Source organism: Mesoplodon bidens (assembly GCF_964165515.1).
Source record: "Mesoplodon bidens genome assembly, chromosome: 7".
In the NCBI taxonomy this organism is placed as follows: domain Eukaryota; kingdom Metazoa; phylum Chordata; class Mammalia; order Artiodactyla; family Ziphiidae; genus Mesoplodon; species Mesoplodon bidens.
This window is the reverse complement of record NC_138164.1, coordinates 79,304,281-79,322,173: the sequence shown is the minus strand read 5'-3', so window position 1 is coordinate 79,322,173 and position 17,893 is coordinate 79,304,281. Positions and strand designations below refer to the sequence as shown.

General features: G+C 43.6%; 1 protein-coding gene across 1 annotated transcript; it reads right to left on the bottom strand.

Moving 5' to 3' along the window:
• Positions 1-660: 660 nt before the first annotated feature.
• Positions 661-3,175, bottom strand: FUT4 (fucosyltransferase 4). The gene has a single exon (XM_081238788.1). The coding sequence runs from the start codon at positions 2,673-2,675 to the stop codon at positions 1,482-1,484; it is 1,194 nt and encodes a 397-aa protein (XP_081094914.1). The 5' UTR covers positions 2,676-3,175; the 3' UTR covers positions 661-1,481.
• Between the last annotated feature and the right edge of the window lie 14,718 nt (positions 3,176-17,893).

Sequence of the window (17,893 nt, the reverse complement as noted above, 5' to 3'; positions counted from 1 at the left end):
CTAGCCTTACACATTTTTGTTTTTCCCAAACTCAGTGTTTCACGTGGTGCAGGTACATGGTGACACCTAATATGCTGTTCATTCAACAACTTTTAAAGTCAATGCATATATTTTCAAAGTTGGTCCCACAGCACAGTCTCAAGGGCATTAGAAATGTACCCACTGTACTACTGGGATGTACCCACTGTACTACTGGGCAGACCAGGAGGGGAACCTGGTGGCCCCAGGGAGAATTGCAGATTTCTGTAACAAAAGATTAAGTTTTTACTGCAGGCACTGATTTAGTTCTATTCCCTAGCAACTAAACATTTAACTTAAAACTGACAGAATCAAAAACTGCCATTAACAGACACCAGGAAACTATTTTCCTTTTGCATGATCCCATAATACAGTGCAATCCCTTTCATTGTTCTGCAGACAGGTAATGCCAGGACCCCATGGAGGACTGACTTTCCAGCTTTAAATTTCAGCTCCAGTAAAGACACAAAATAAATAATTTTGTGGAAAGTGACACTGTGGCTTCCTTCTCTTCTGTTTGTAAACACAGGCTGGTTTTCTGGGAAGAAGGGAGAAGAAGGTTGCTTCTGCTTTATTTTCACATCTGTAATTTTAATATGCTTTTTAAAAGATCCAGGTTATGGAAAAACATAGACATAGAAAAAATCAGTTAGCAGATGATTATTCACATTATAAAGGGATTATCCATAGGGTTCCATTAAATATTGCACTCTTCTAAAACAGTGAATTTGATTTAAAAGCGGCTTTTCGAGAATACATTTGTGTAAAGTGAGGTACACCAAACATTCATCCTAACTCTTCTCCAAGGACAATCCAGCATCTTGTTTCCATTCATAAAGCAAGGGAACAAACAACAGCACTTGTTAAGGAAGTCAGTGGATTCTTGGACCACCCTTCTCACCTTTCTTAGGAGATGACGCTTTGAGAAATCCAGGCACAAAGAGAAAGACCCACCTGTGGCCACAGTCCTTTCACTATCCTGCAACAAGGCCCTTTCTGAAACCAAGGGTTTGCCGCATTTGGCCCAGTCACGTGAGTGGAGGAGCATTGTGTGAGATTTGGACTCAGCACAGGCCACAAATATGGCCTGTGGCAGATGAGGAAATTCAGAGCCACTGAAAATTGTTTCTTGTAGGTAAGCTGTTTCTTCACCTCTGCACTGGTTACAAGGGGAGGAAGGGCCCCCATCTTCACCCCAGAGCTCAGATGCCCTTGGACAGCAGAGGAAGCCCAACTGCTAGTTGTCCAAAAACCATGAGCACCCAGGACCCTTCCCACCCAGTCTTTGTGCTGAATAATATTACTTGGTAAATCAACTTTAATCTATGGGAATAGATTTAAAATGCGTGTTTGGAAAATACAGTCCCGTGATTCGGCAGTTAAGGAGATGCACAGCGGAGGATCCGGAGGATCCAAAAGCCGACGACTTGGCCTCCCTGGGTTACAGCCAGGGGAGGGTGGCTTCACCGCTGAAACCAGCCAGCCAAGTTAGGGACGCTCTTGGGCTGGTCCCCAGCCATCTGCACAGCCTGGCAGGCCCGGCACCAAGGCTCGTCCCAGAAGGAGGTGACGTGCACGGCATAGCTCCGACGCCAGCTAAAGTATCCGCGGTAGGCAGCTGGGTTTCGATCGAGGAATTGCAGGTGAGCCGCCAGGGAGGAGGCATCAGGGAAGTCGTCCACGTGGATGAAGGCACGGCGGGGCACGAAGCGCTCATAATTGGCACGGTCTGGCCCCAGCACCACCGGCACCGCCCCAGCCAGGAAGGCGTTTCGCCACAGCTTCTCCGTGATATAATCCAGGTGCTGCGAGTTCTCGAAGGCCAGGTAGAACTTGTAGCGGGCCACCGTGTGCAGGAGCCCGACGTCAGGCAGCGGCTGCCCTGGCCCGCCCTTGCCGAAGAGGTCCACGGTCACGTACTGGCTCAGCTGGCGGTAGTAGCGGACCCGCGCCTGGCGCTCGTCCCAGTTGCTCACCACCCAGGCCACCAGCCCTTGTTTCCGGGCCAGCGGCGGGACCAGACCCGGCGGCTGCTCGTTGGGATGGGTCCTGGGGTAGAGGTAGCCATAAGGCACGAAGATGTCCGAGTCGGCCCGGTAGGAGAGCGTCCAGTTGAAGAGGTTACCTGCCAGGCTCTGCAGCCCCGGGGAGTGGGTGGGCGACTCGAAGTTCATCCACACCCAACGCTGGCCGGGGGGCCTGGGGCCCGAGGCAGCCAGGGCTAAGGCCTCCGCGGCTTCCTCCTCGTCGTCCATCAGCACCTGCTGCTCCTCCGCCGGGCGCACGTGGACGCCCCAGGGCGGGGGCCAGTCCGGGGGTCCCTTCACCAGGTCTCGGTGGTGGAAAAGCACTGCCTGGGCCTCCCCGTAGGCCGCGCGATCGGTGAGCAGGCGGCAGCCGCTGATGTTGAAGCGCAGCCGGCAATCGGGGGGCGGCCTTTTGGCTCTGTGCCGGCCCCCGAAGGGCTCCCACCACAGCAGCACGCTCACCCGCCGCGGCGGGACGGAGGAGGCCCAGGGCAGCGGCGGCAGCTGCTTCCAGCAAACATAGACGACCACGGCGCTGCACACCAGGCTGGCGGCCATCAGCGCCAACTGGACCTCGGACAGCCTCAGGCCTCCACGCCGAGTGCGCCGCCGGCCCCACCGCGCGCCCATGGCGAGCGCCGGCAGAGCCGCCACCGCCCGCCGCGCGGCCGCAAGCCCGGAGCGGCGGCGCCCGCTCTCATGCTGCCACTGAGGATCCAGCCTTCGTTGCTGGTCGCCGCCCGACCTGGAGCGGGAAAGGGCGGTTCCAGGATCTAATGGCCCGCAGGTCTTGCTCTCTTCCTCACCACTCGCCGCCCGGCGAGGGTCCAGGGCGAGGGACGTGGACCCGGCGGCCCAGCCCGGCGCAGCCCTGTCCCTCCCCTCCACTGCGCGCCCGACCAGACCAGCCCGGCCAAGCCCCGGGCGCCTCCTGCGGCACCTCCGCCCACTCCTCGGCCCCTCCAGGGTTCCCGGACTCCACGGCAGCGCCCCGCCCGCTTCTCCGGATGCCGTCGCCGTGATTCCGGACCTCTCCGCGCACCCCACGCCTTGGCCTGGCGCTGGCGCTCTCGCCCGCCGGGGATTCCCTCCCAGCTGCGCCCGAGCAGCCGCCCAGATCCTTGCCTTCCAGAGTGAGGGCCCGGTTCATCCCTGGGCGCCGGCAGGTGGCGCGAGACCCTCCAGAAGCCGCAGCGCCGCGAGCGCAGGCGGGCACGGGAGGTAGGCGGCCCAGGGGTGCCGAGCCTCCGGGCGGGATCGAAGATCCGCTTCCTTCCTCTCGCCCCATCAATGGCCAGCGACGCCTGCCGGAGGGAGGGAGCCCGCAAGGCCAAGGAAACGTGCTGACAGAGGCGCAGCCTACGCGAAGCCGACCTTGACCTCGTGACCTGCCGCCGACGCAGGCAGGTAGTGCAGTCAGATCCTGCGGCGCGGCCCACAAAGGTGGTGCATTTTGTGAAACCAAGTTTTCAAGGAAACCCTACTGTCAGGAGAACATTCGCTTTGCCTACAGCCCCAACTGTAGAGAAGCGAACTGTAGAGGAAAGAGAAGAATCGAAAGTTTTCTGAGCAATGAAAACATGTTCTTTCTCTTCGCTCCCCCACTGAATGAACGCTTCTGCCTGCTGGCTCATAGCTTTCTTTGTACCAGAGCTATGAATTTCCTGCCTATTCAGTGAGATGAATGAATGAACAACACCATTAATTTTACTAAGCACTTAAGAAACAGCTTAATATCTACACTCATGAAGATCCAGCAAAACACTCTGAACTATAAAACGATGACTAAGATAAATATTATAGCATCCAAGTTTAGGGTATAAAGGGTAAGTATCACAGTGGCCTCTTCAGGTTCATCAATGAAGCAACTGAGGCATCTACTTCTACCGTGACTTAAGGAGTTTTTTTTCCCTGATGGCTTGAATTTGAATTTCTGGATTTTGGCCTTCATTTATGTAATTAAACTTTTATTCAGCAAAGTTCTAAATAGGGCATGGGTGGGCTGCTGACCTAAGGAGAGCAGGCGGTTTTGAGAGAATTTTTAGATCACAGCGGTGCATTGGTGGTGCCCCAGCCCAGTGCCATGTAAGTTACAAGACGTTAGGGGAGAAGTAGACTTGCTGGGAATGGGGCCAACCTGTCGGGTGTTTTTGATGTTATGCCATTTGGATTTACTGGAAGAACTTTTTCATTGAAAACCAAGTACAGATTGTAAAAGCTTCTATAAAAATGGTTTCATTTAGGTAGTTTCAAGTGGCATTACCTGCCCACCCACAGTGACAATTTGGGAGCTGAATGGACAGCGTTAGGTGCTCTGGCTGTATCCATCAACCTAGTGATACTTTCTCCTACACACCAAAAGCTTTTATAATGTTTTTATAGAATCATTTTTCAAGCTAGTTAAGCGAATTGTCTTTGAAATTAGAAATTTCAGTGATTCTCCACTCTTATTTTTAATTAGAAAGAAAAAGCTATAAATGCATGAATAACTTTTTTCAACCAAAGGAAGGAAAGGACATACTGGCTTTTCTTTTTATGCAATTCAAAAATCTATACCTTTATGCCCATTCTTCCCCCACTTCAGTTAAATAAGACATCATAGATAGAGCCTAACATTGTGTTTGGCATTTGGTAAATGTTAACCTGCTTGCTTGTATCCTCCCCCCACTCCCAATTTTCCCTTAGATCCTTCAGATATTCCAATTAAAGCAATTTTTTACTGGCAGAATGGCTCAGATCTCATGAATATCAATGTCCATTGTGTCCACTTATCTTGGTAGGGTGCAGGACCACAAACTGTCCCTACTTCAGTCATATCTTGGTGTATGCGAGGGGATACCAAGCAGAAGGTTGTGGCTGGATCAGTGAAAAAGTCATGACTTACCTACAAACTATATGCATTTATTCACCGGGCAATGGTTTGTTCTTACTTAAAAGGGATGGAGGGGAGGAGGCAAGAGGAGGAAAGGCTTTAAGGGAAAGTAATAAAGCCAGGTGTTCTCATTTATTCATTTAGCCAACTGGGAAACGGATGAAAAACACTATTTCTACCTTTCAGAATCTATGAGAAGTGCAGACAATGGAGAGGAAGGGATCTTGGAAGGTTTTGAGAAGGTGGTTCCTGGAATAATTAGGAATGATTAAAATGGGGGAGGAAGAGGGCTGAGACATTAGTCTAAACAGAAGAAGCAGCATATGCAAAGGCCAGGCAGTGAGAACCAGGATAGTAGGTTAGGAATTACAAGAGTTTAGTTTGGCTAAGGAGATGGGGTTTTATCCTGAAGCCTGTAGAGAGTCCTTGAAAGGCTGTAACAAAGCAAGAGAGCAATATAATGAGATTAGTATTCTTTTTAAAATTTATTTATTTTAGTTTTGGCTGCATTGGGTCTTTGTTGCTGGGCACGGGCTTTCTCTAGTTGTGGTGAGTGGGGGCTACCCTTCGTTGCGGTGCGCGGGTTTCTCATTGCAGTGGCTTCTCTTGTTGCGGAGCACGGGCTCTAGTTGCACAGGCTTCAGTAGTTGTGGCTCACTGCTTCTAGAATGCAGACTCAGTAGTTGTGGCAGACGGGCTTAATTGCTCTGCGGCATGTGGGATCTTCCCAGCCCAGGGCTCAAACTGGTGTCCCCTGCATTGGCAGGCAGATTCTTAACCACTGTGCCACCAAGGAAGCTCTGAGATTAGTATTTTTAAAAACTCATTTGTGGGAGGAGGTGAGTATACAGAAGAGGACGTGAGATGGGCTTCTGGTGTGGTGGCCATGTTTATTGATGTGGGCACTGGTTAATGGGTGTGCTTGGTTGAGGAAATTCATGAAGCTGTATGCTTACATATGTAATTTTATGTATGTATATAATATGTCAGTTAAATGTTGCTAAGAAACAAATCATTCTGTCATCACTAAAGAATGAGTTGGATATTAGGGACCAGGTTAAGAGTAGAAGTATCTAGTCCAGTTAGAAAGCTCTTGCTATAATTCAGATGTGAAACAAAAAAGGCTGAACTAAGACAGTAGCTGTGAGAATGAGATTAAATTAAAATTAAAGGAGAATAGATTCAGAGGTTCTTAGGAAGCCAGTGTCTTTCTCCAGGAAGCCTTCCTGGACACCCATATGAACACATCCAGTGTAGGTTACGTGCCCCTCCTGTGTGTGCCCATATACACATCTTTCAGAACATCATTGGGCAGCAATCATGGCTGTTTCAGTCAAACTCTATCTCTTGCACAGAACCAGGCATCTAGTAGTATTCATCATCTCAATGAATACTTGAATGAATGAATGAATGCTCTTAATGTATTATTGAAATGATCTGTTGGTATCACTGTTCCCCAACTAGAAAGTGGGCCAGTATCAGGAGAAGCTGGCTATGTGAATGACTTGCTGTGACCTTAAGAAGCTCCTTAAGCTTTCCGTGTAAAATGCTACACATGTATTAATCAGGACCCCGGGGACAAGCTTCGGAAACTCCATCAAATTAGGCTGGGTCTCATCGGCCCAACCTGGACAGGGTGCTCATTCTAGAAGCAATCACTGTGGTCAGGGGATGTGGACTCTCTTTAGACCCTCTTCTGGATCTAGGGGGTAGAATCAGTCCCATATAAACCTCGTGGACTAATAGTGGGGTGAAGGTAGTTGCCCAAAAGAAAAAGTGAAGTGCCGTTCCCTGAAGAAGAGGGAAGGGATCGTGGGCAGAGACCAAAACAATGTGTCTACCAGCCTTGTGCAAGGAATTATTATTATTCTAAATGAGTTCTAAATCAATTTAGAACTTTAAACATTCTATGATTCTTTTTAATTTGGTAATAATAAACAAATGTTTCTTTTGTGTATTTAAAGGCCTCCCAGTTTCCACAAAATATTACACAGGAAGAACTGGATTTCAGTCGCAAGCATGATGACAAGGTCAGGTATCAAGAAGGGCTTTTGGCCCCTGAATTTGCTAAAGGTGTGTAGAGGGGGGCTCCAAAATTCAAGGCTCATTTTTTTCCTTTTTTTTTTTCTTTTTTAAAAATACAGAACACTTCACGAATTTGCATGTCATCCTTGTTCAGGGGCCATGCTAATCTTCTCTGTATCATTCCAATTTTAGTATATGTGCTGCCAAAGCGAGCATTCAAGGCTCATTTAATCAAGATAGATGAGGGCTCCACTCACAATGGGGCCAAGAATGGCCTATTCAGTTCCAAAATTTAATATAGGACAGGATTCTCTGGGGGCAAGAACCAGACCAACTGTGGTTCCTCAGAATCTAACTTGTGCTTTGTTCTTCCCCAGGGAAAGAATTCATTTTAAGCCTGTCCTGCTGCTCCTCACCAGAGACGGTTGCTGTTTTCCAGGGATGCCTCAGAACATGTTCTGACTGCCTTGAGTCTGCCCGCCGGCACCAAGCTTGGTCAGCTGCAGGTGCGTGAGAAACAGGCTACCCTCAAATGGGTGGCTGTTCTTCGTTGAGATTTCTGTGACTGAACATTGACCTGCCAAGTATCCTTCAAATTTTTTTCTTGAAGAGATAAAAGGGCAAAGTTCCTCCCAGTATTACGTACTTACCGGGAAATGGGGAGCAGCCAGTGAGCAGGTGCAGCGGGAAAAGCTAACACGTATGCAAAAAAGGTGGAGATTATTTCTTTTGTCAGATACAAGTTTTTTTTTTTTTTTTTTTTTTTTGCGGTACGCGGGCCTCTCACTGTTGTGGCCTCTCCCGTTGCGGAGCACAGGCTCCGGACGCACAGGCTCAGTGGCCATGGCTCACGGGCCCAGCCGCTCCGCGGCATGTGGGATCTTCCCATACTGGGGCACGAACCCGTGTTCCCTGCATCGGCAGGCGGACTCTTAACCACTGCGCCACCAGGGAAGCCCTAGATACAAGTTTTTAACTGTGTATAACTGGGCAGATGATTATGGAATGATTGTTCGTTAAAAAGTATTAGGAATTGTGTAAATTCCCCAAAAATCCACAAGTTATTGTTCATTGCCTTATTAATTCCTTGATAGAAAAAGAAAACTAACACCAACTTTTAAGGTCATTTCTTTTTATCTAAGTGCAAAAAGTTACTGCCCCTAAAAGATATTGTTATGAATAGTCAAATGAGAATTTATTACATTTATTTTAGGGTTTTACTCGTATGCACTCAAGTTCTTCCTGTATTCTTACTTGACTGAACAGGTAGGGCAAGAATTTTGGATATTCAGAAAAAGGTACGTTGTGAAATTCTGATTAAAGTCAGAAATATTCGCACCATATTTAAAATATTTATAGGGCTTACTTCTGCATTCTTCTTGTTAAACTACTCTTTCCTAAAATAAAGTTTATTTGCAGTCACATGTAGAAGTTATGGAATACAAGACTTACACAAAAGAAAATTATTTTGACATTGCAATAAACATGTTAATATCACACCGTGCAATGCCTGGCACATACGAGGTGTTTAATAAATGTTTGTTAAATAAATGAATAGATGAGTGAATCAATGAACGCCACTGTTAATTTTACTTTTCATGAGGCACTTATGAAACAGTTCACTTTCTTCATTCATGGTGAGTATGCAAAAGCCTTTGGACTAAAACATAATGACTAAGATAAATAATATAGCACAAGTGTAGGGTGAAAATGGTAAGTATCATACTGGCCTCCCCAAATCCTCTTCAGGTTCACCAGCATTATCTCTGTACCTCACCTGAAGTCTACTTGGGTCCTCAGTCAAATGAGTTAGCTCAAATTCTGTACAGTCTCAGGAACTCAAACACATCTGATCTGGATTTACTATGGTACTGGCTCCACATCAGAACTTATGTGTGGCCATACTCAAGGCAATCAGACCCTAACTCAAGACAAGACCCTAACTCAGGCAGGCAGCCCAACTCTCTACAGTTGGAGGAAGGGATCGTGACTACCCTCCCCTCCCCCTGCCCTGACCCCACTTCTCACACAGACCCAGGGCACACCTCACTAAAGAAAATGGAGAGAAGATGCATTTTCCATAGAAGTCAGGGAATTCTGTCTTGACCAGCAAATTACCTCCAAGCAGCCACTGAGAACACAAAAGTGGTCAGACCGGGTTCCATCACACTTGTTCCTGTGATTCTTCTTCTAAAAGGGCTCTGAGGCACTTGAAACATTAAGAAATACTTGTTGGATTAAAGTCAACAAAATTAGTGACATACAAATGATTTTGGAAGAGTGTGAGGATGGAAGGGTAAATGCATGTTGCTTAAGCATGGCAAGGAAAAACCATTCTTGAAGAAGTGGGACAGCCACTTTTTATAGTTCCATGACCAGCATACCATGGCCAAATAAACCACAGCCCAGAAATCTTGCAAAATTCACCAGGGTGAAATCACAATAAAAGTGTTGGTTATGTTATTTTCAACCATTCCCAAAAGAACCTTTTGTCTGTATTTACCCTTAGCAATGTTTAAGCCAATTCAACAGATATTTGGTCTTGGGAGAAAGAGAAAGACAGGTGAATAAACACTGCCCCAACTGTCTGACGGCACTGCAGGAACTACTTCTATCCTGGAAGCACCACTGGACTCTTCAATAAAAGGGAACTTCTTTGAGTGAGCTTACTGTTCAAAGACTTAATTTCCAAGATCATCCAAGACAGCAGGGGAATAACAGCCCCTCTGGAAGTCAGAGAAGAGAAATTAGATGTGAATAAAAGCTGTAGATGCTGCCTGACCACCATTCACACATTCTCATTGTTCATCACTGAAAATCTGCTGTGCCTCTTTCATTCCCTTGACACTCTCAAGGGCCCATTTCCCTGTCCACAGTTTGAGAAAGAACTTTGGGGATTGTTGTTAGAAGATTTTGATATGATGACCGCAGGATTGGCTGTGTTCCTTTAAAAGATAAAATACTGCAGTTTTTCTTTATTTTGATATATTATGATGACTTCTTTGTCATTATCAGCTTGCAGAGCTATTTCTCAAGTGTTTTCCAAACAATACAGGACTGAGAATTGTTCTATATTGATATTTGGAGGGCTACATTAGGGTCAGACCTTGTTTGGGCTTAAAAACTTGCAAAGGCTGTAACTTCATGCAGTAACACTTACTGGATGTCAATTATGTGCCAGACACATGAGGTATATTTGAACAAACAGACAAAACTTTCTGCCCTTGTGGGACATGCTAGCTATCACACTCAACCCACCCATGTAAATTATAGCTTTAGAGAAATTCCAGATCTGAAGAATCCAAAGGTAGACTTCAGAAGCTATGATGTGTCAGGCCTTTAGTAACCCTGCCTATTTGCTTCTTGAGGCAACATTTCCTTGATTGCCTTGGCACTTTATCATTTGTCACTTCTGAACTGATCAAGTGTCATTATCAGAGTGGAAAGTTCTTTCAGACACCTATCTTTGCAACTTTCTCATATCCATTTATAAATAGTTAAGCAAGGTTTGTTCATATTATCAAAGACGTTTTTCAAGTTAAAGGGAAGCAATGTTTTTTTTTAAGGGGTGGGGTATACACCTGGGTCTCTCCATCCAAAAGTTTCCACTCTATCCCCTTTAGTTATAGAGACCTGGAATTATGAACCGGAAGGAAGCTATTTAGCCCACACACGTGCTCCAAGCAGGTATTATAATTAAGCCAGATAAAACTAAAGGCAGTTGTACTACTGAGGATTCTTTTTGTTGCCATTACAGTGACTTACTAGAGACAGCTTTATGATGACTGTTTCTTTTTTTTTGACCACACCGTGCTGCGTGTGGGATCTTAGTTCCCTGACCAGGGATCAAACCCATGCCCCCTGCAGTGGAAGTGCAGAGTCTTAACCACTGGACTGCCAGGGAAGTCCTAGCTTTAGACCAAAAAAAAAAAGGGGCAGGGTGGGGGACAAAATTTACTGTCATGTAAGAAGTGGGTCTCATAGAGACCCACCTTTTTTTTAATAGTTGAAGAGTTTTATTAAAAATAGTAAGAAAAAAAAAGCTAATGTAATTAAATTAAAGAGTCATTAGGCAGAAATTTCCTTAAATGCTGAGAGACTTAACCCTTCCATGAGTCCAAAGGCCCCTAGTCTCCAGTGATGCCCTGCATGTCCACTGGTTTCCAGGCTCTCATCTGACCAACTCACTGGTAGGTAAGGCCTTGGTGTCCTGCACCCAAGGCTAGTCTGTGGCAGAGAGCTCCCTTGAACAAAATTTACTATCTTGTGAGAAGGGGTTCTTACAAAGCCCAAGAGGAGAACTACAGGGCAGAGAATGCTGTCAGAATGCTAAATCTGCTTCCTTCCCTCCACCCCACCACCCCCATCAGCTTTCTGTGTTTCTCCAGTTCACTGGGCAGAATATAGTTCTCCCTAGTTCCATAGTTCTCCAACAGCAGAGTCTGACAAGCAGATTTTGAATCTGTTTTAAGTCTTTGGTAGCAAAAATCTGACTGGACTACCTTGGGCCTGGTGTCCCTCTAGTGAAATTAGCTATGGTCTGGCACTGGGTCCAGAGCAGTGGTGGTCAGTAGGTTGTTTGGGGCAGGGAGTGGGCATACTAGTTCTCAGAGAAATGAACACCTTTGTGAGGTGAACAGTTCTGGAGAGGTGTCTGCCTCTTGTGTTTGTTCTGATTTTGAACAAATGACCAAGGAAGGAACTTTCTCAGTCTTTCTATTATTTCAATAAACAAATGCTTTCTTATGTCTAAAATAAGTACCTGCAAACAACTTATTATGAAAAACTATAAACACAAAAGTAGAAAGAAAAGGGTGATGAACCCCCAATTCCCTTCATCAAGATTCAGCGATTATTAAGATTGCCCACATATGCTCCACCTAACCATTTTTCTTTTATCTCTATGTTTTTAAGTAAATCCCATATATCATCTTTCATTCCTTCATGATTAAGTATGTCACCTACAAAGTCTACTTACCAAAAGAGCTAAACCTGAATCCAATCAAGCCACAGGTAACTTCACACCAGGTGGCACTTGGTGTCCAACTGTTGCACTTGTGTGATGTTAAGATTAATCACAGGTTCTTGTGGTACCCAGCCTTCTCTCCCAATGAGGAATCTGACATCAACATTTGTCTAGGGCTTCCCTGGTGGCACAGTGGTTAAGAATCCGCCTGCCCATGCAGGGGACATGGGTTCGAGCCCTAGTCCGGGGAGATCCTACATACCATGGAGCAAATAAGCCCATGTGCCACAACTACTGAGCCTGTGCTCTACAGCCTGCAAGCCACCGCAATGAGAAGCCCGCACGCCGCAACTACAGAAAAGCCCGCGTGTAGCAACAAAGACCCAGCACAGCCAAAAATAAAAACAAATGAATTAAAAAAGACGAAAAAACCACATTCGTCCAATGGTTTCACCCATTGATGAGCAGAGTCAGTTAATGCTTTGGGGATTATAAAATGGTAGCTTCACTAATCCATCATTCTTTCCACATTTATTAACTGAAATTCTGTAAAGAGGACGTCCCTTAATCTACTAGGGCTATTTGGTACCTAAATTACCAAATTGTTCAGGAAAGGTAAGATAATAGATAGTTCTTTCTTTTCAGTTGCTGCCTTTGTAAGTAAGAATTGGTACCTAAATTACCAAATTGTTCAGGAAAGGTAAGATAATAGATAGTTCTTTCTTTTCAGTTGCTGCCTTTGTAAGTAAGAATTAATGCCTTTGCAATTTCTTTTTTTTTTTTTTTTTTTGTGGTACGCGGGCCACTCACTGTTGTGGCCTCTCCCGTTGTGGAGCGCAGGCCCAGCGGCCATGGCTCATGGGCCTAGCCGCTCCGCGGCACGTGGAATCTTCCCAGACTGGGGCACGAACCCGTGTTTCCTGCATTGGCAGGCGGACTCTCAACCACTGCACCACCAGGGAAGCCCCTTTTGCAATTTCAATTGGTGTTTAGTGAAGCTGGGTTTGTTTTTGTTGTTGCTGTTTGCCTTTTTCTCTCTCATTTAAAAAATATCCTTATGAACCCATGGCTTTTTATATATTCAGTGAGTGCCAATTTTTTTATGCTAAAATTTCCCCATCTTTGGCCAGAGGATTACTTCATGGTGGCTCCTAAGTCCTTTGGATATGACCTATTAATTTTGGAAACTTCCCTGTTTTCTGTACAAGATGTTCCAAATTCATCCTGGAGATTTCCTGCCTCAGATCTGAAATCAGACATTCCTTCAAGGAGCCATGACTTCTTTTTTAATCTAAGTGTTCTTAAAAATCAACTTTATTGAGGTACTATGGGTTAGGATTTCCATAAAAGAATTTTGGGGAGACATAATTCAACCTATATTCAACATGGGGAATTTTTTAAAATGTTATGAACAATATGAATTGTTTAATTTACCAGGTTTTCCTTTCAATATTGGCTACCAGAATCAAACTTGATAAACTTTAAATTAGAATTTAAATGAAAGAATATAGTGAAGTAAAGATCAGGATCAGGGGGAAAAGACATAGCTTAATGATCTAGGCACACTTACAACAGAAGGACCAAAAATCTCATTGTTAAAGAATCTGAAGCCGTAAATCTTTTTTGCAACTCCCCAGAGTACAAAGAAATAAACGGTTGATGGGGAAGGAAGAAAGTAAGGCAGACAGGCAGTCAGAAAGAAAAGAATGAAGGAAGGAAGGAAAGATGAGAAGGAAGAGAGGAAAATGAGAGGGAGTAAGAGAAGGGTGGAGAAGAGAGAGAGAAACAGAGACAGAGAGAGAGAAAGAGAGAGATTAGGAGCTAATCCAAATCTACATTGTTGGGACACAACTAAACCTTAGGCCCAAAGACACTGCACCCTACCCATGTCCCTGGATAATTAGTTTGGGTATATTTTTCTTTTTCTTTTTCTCTTTACATATTGTAATATTATTTCTTAGGAAATAGGTAATACTATTAAATAAGAATATAGAAAGCCCAATTAGAGTTTCAACACAATCCCAGCTGCAGGGGAAATCCTAATCTCTTTGCTTTTTAGCATTCCGAGAAGCAGTCCTTTCTTTCCCAAGATAATTTTCCTATGTTCTGTTTTGTTTTGTTTTGTTTTGAAGATATACATAAAGAACACAAAACTTGGGTTTCCCTGGTGGTGCAGTGGTTGAGTCCGCCTGCCGATGCAGGGGACACGGGTTCGTGCCCCGGTCTGGGAAGATCCCGCATGCCGCGGAGCGGCTGCGCCCGTGAGCCATGGCCACTAAGCCTGCTCGTCTGGAGCCTGTGCTCCACAACGGGAGAGGCCACAACAGTGAGAGGCCCGCGTACCACAAAAAAAAAAAAAAAGAACACAAAACTTAAGCACACAGCTCAGTGCTTTTTACATGCAACACACACATACTCTTACTTGTGTAACAACTACCCAGATAAAGATATAAAACACAACAGGATCCTTCATGCTTGTTTCTAGTCAATAGTTCCCAAAGGAAACCACTATTTTTCACAGTTAAATTTATCATTTTTATTGTTTCTGACTTTCATATCATACTTAGAAAATCATACTTCTCCACCCCAATATAAAATCTGCCCATATTGTCTTCTGTTACTTTTATTGTTTTATTTTATTTTATTTATTTTTAAATTGAAGTATAGTTGATTTACAATGTTTCAGTTGTACAGCAAAGTGATTCAGTTATACAGATATGTGTGTGTGTATATATATATATATATATATACACACATATATATACATATATGTATTCTTTTTCAGGTTCTTCAGAAGCTACTATTTTGACTTCCTTCCTCTAGGTTAGTTTTACCTGTTTTTCAAAATCTGTACATGGATTCCTCCAGTACATTCTCTTTTGTGCCTGGCTTCTTTTTGTCATCATAATGACTGTGAGAGTCATTGATCTCATATGGTTTATTCTTTTTTGTTTTCTTGTATCTTTCCACTGTATAAATATATTATAATTTATCTAGTCTCCTGTTGATAGACATTTGGGTTGTTTCCATTTTTAGGCTATTTTGAATAAAGCCATCATAAACATTTTTTACTGTCCTTTTAAGTGGCATCATCTATTGTACAGGCACCATAAAAAATATGGGTTGTATTTAAGAGATATCATTACCATTTACCATCAAAAGGGTATCTAAAAAGTAAGAAAACAAGGCTAAAAGTAACTGAGATATGGCAAGAAATAAAACATATATAATTACCTTGGTGTGGTCAGGGAAGATTATTTCATAGCATTTATTGTGTTTGTCTCATATATACAGCACATATTTACTATATAAAAATTTTTATAATATAGAAAATATAAAGAAGAAAATAAAGAAATTATTGCTCCTCCCCCAACTCCATCCCCAGATAACCACTGTTTGTATTTGGATATTTAACGAATATACAGTATAATGTAGTTTATATATATATAGTTTATATATTGTGATACTATTTGTAGTCATCTTTCTTCCTTTAACATCAGCTTTGTCCCATGTCTTTAAATGCACTTTGAAAACATGACTTTAATAGTTTTATCATATGACCAAGAGAAGGATCTGTAGTTACTGATGGTACAGGTGCTGGATGGACCACACCATGTACAGGGAAAACCATGAGTCAAAAGCCCTGCCTATGCACACAGTTTTAATCAGCATTTAGTCCCTTACTTACTTAAAAAAATTTTTTTTAATTTTACCATAGTAAGAATACTTTACATGAGAACTATCCTCTGAACAGATTTTTAAGTGTACAATAGTCTTGTTATCTAGAGGCACAGTGATGTATAGCAGATCTCTAGAACTTACTCACCTCCTATAACTGAAATTTTATACCTGTTGATTAGCAAACCCCCCATTCTCACTCACCCTGGTCCCTGGCAGCCACCATTCTATTCTTTGCTTCTGTGAGTTTGACTAGTTTAGATTCCTCGTGTAAGTAGAATCATGCAGTATTTATTCTTCTGTGACTGGCTGATTTCACTTAGCATAAAGTCCTCCAGGTCCATCCCTGTTAATTTCCAATCTCCTGTCATGTGTGTGTGTGTGTGTGCGCGCACACGTGCGCATGTGTGTAGACAGGAGTGTGACTCTGGCTGAAACATTCTGGGAACTAAGGGGATTTGGGCTCTTGAAATGGACAATGTTGACTCCCAACTTGATCACCCTATTTCATCCAAAGACCTTCCAGTTTATTCCATCTAGAGTGTAAACATGCAGATTTCTATCAGGATTAGGGAGTCATCTCAGCTATGAGGAACATATAAAGCATTTCCTCTTTGTTGTATCAGTGGGAGGAGGTAGAAATATTTCTTAAAATGCCAAGTTTAGAAAAATCAGATGCAACATGAAGGTAAGTAAATTGTGGTACTGTCATATCAGGACATACGATATAGACTGTAAAATCATGATTTCGACAAATATATATGATAAAGGAAAATGGTCATAATGTCTGACTAAGTGAAAAAATTCAGCCTATAAAATAGGTGTAATGTATAAAATAGGTGTAATAGTATTTTTATTTTAAAAAAACATCCTCATTGTATGATTCCTATCTCTCTATATATTTTGGTTGTAAACAAAGGATATCTTAATAAGATAAACCAGAGGATAGATTTCTTTAAAAGTAAGTCTAAAACATTGTCTTTTCAAAAAAATTTTGTCCAATTGAAAGTGGGGGTCTGGCTGCTCGTAGGTCTAAAGCCAGTAAAGAGGCAAATGGGTGGAAAGGAAAGTTTGCTTTAATTTCGGAGGCCAGCAACCTGGGGGGAAGGGCGGACTCCTGTCCAAAGGCCAACTCCCCCCCACAGACAATCAGTGGGCAAGAGCTTTATGGGGAGGGGAGGGGGCTACATGCAGAAACAGCACAGTCAGCTCTGATAGTCATCTTGAAACTGGTAATACAGTTGTTTGATCATCGTCATCTTGATTGTTTTAAGTACAGTTAATCTTCAGTTCCAGGGTCGGTTTGTTCCCATTTCTTTGAGGCCAGTTCTTGGAATTGTTGCAGCTTATGTCATGGCTACAGTCTGGTCATCAGGTAGTTAACTTCTTCCACCTGGTGAGGATTTCAGTATCTATAAAACAGCTCAAAGGTTATGGTTCAGAATATTACCTATAGCCCTTGTGAAGGAACTAAATGTTCCTTTCACTTAGCTTAATGACTACACTATTATTATTTAGTCTGTTGGGCTGTTTTCCTTTTTTTCTGCATTTTCTCACTTCTCAGATTAGACTTATTCTTTGGCTACAGTTTTTCCACAGACGAAAGGCAGACTGAGGACATGGGGCTCAAGGACCATGGGGTCCTGCTCTGTTTCACCATCTCATGCACCTAAATAGTGTTCCCAATCAATTTGGTTTTTTTTTTTTTTTTTAACTTCTAATCTTTTAGTCTGTGTGGCTCACAGATACTTTTGCCATGACTATTTGGCCAAATCAGGAAGTGGGGTGCAAGCCCTATGACACAAGTGAGCCAGCAACCCATGGCAACTGTCCCTGGCCTGAACCCAGGAAGTTCAAGGATTCCAGAGCTAGGAGAATATAAAATGAAGAAGGAAAGTGAGCAAGTTGCAAACATCTTTAGAAAAAAAAGCATTTTAATTTTTTTTCTGACCTCAGAAAGAATGCTTCTGTTGTATTTCATCAATAATGAAAACAGCCATTGGTTTAAGATTGCTATAGATTTTTATCACTTTAAAGAAGTGTCCTTGTAACCCTGGCTTTCAAAAAGTTTTCATTTAAAGATGCTTTTTAAATGAAAAGAAACAAAACAGATGCATCTTATTATATAGTAATTTAAAAATCATCCTCTACATTATTCATTATTATAAATAATCCTGGGATGAAAAACCCTGTACATGAAGCCAGTCTGGAAGATGTGCAGTGGGGCAATAAAGAACAGACCTTAACCCCAAAAGGACCAGGGCCCCAAAGTGGAGGAAAGAGAGAAGCCCTAGCAAGGAAACCGTG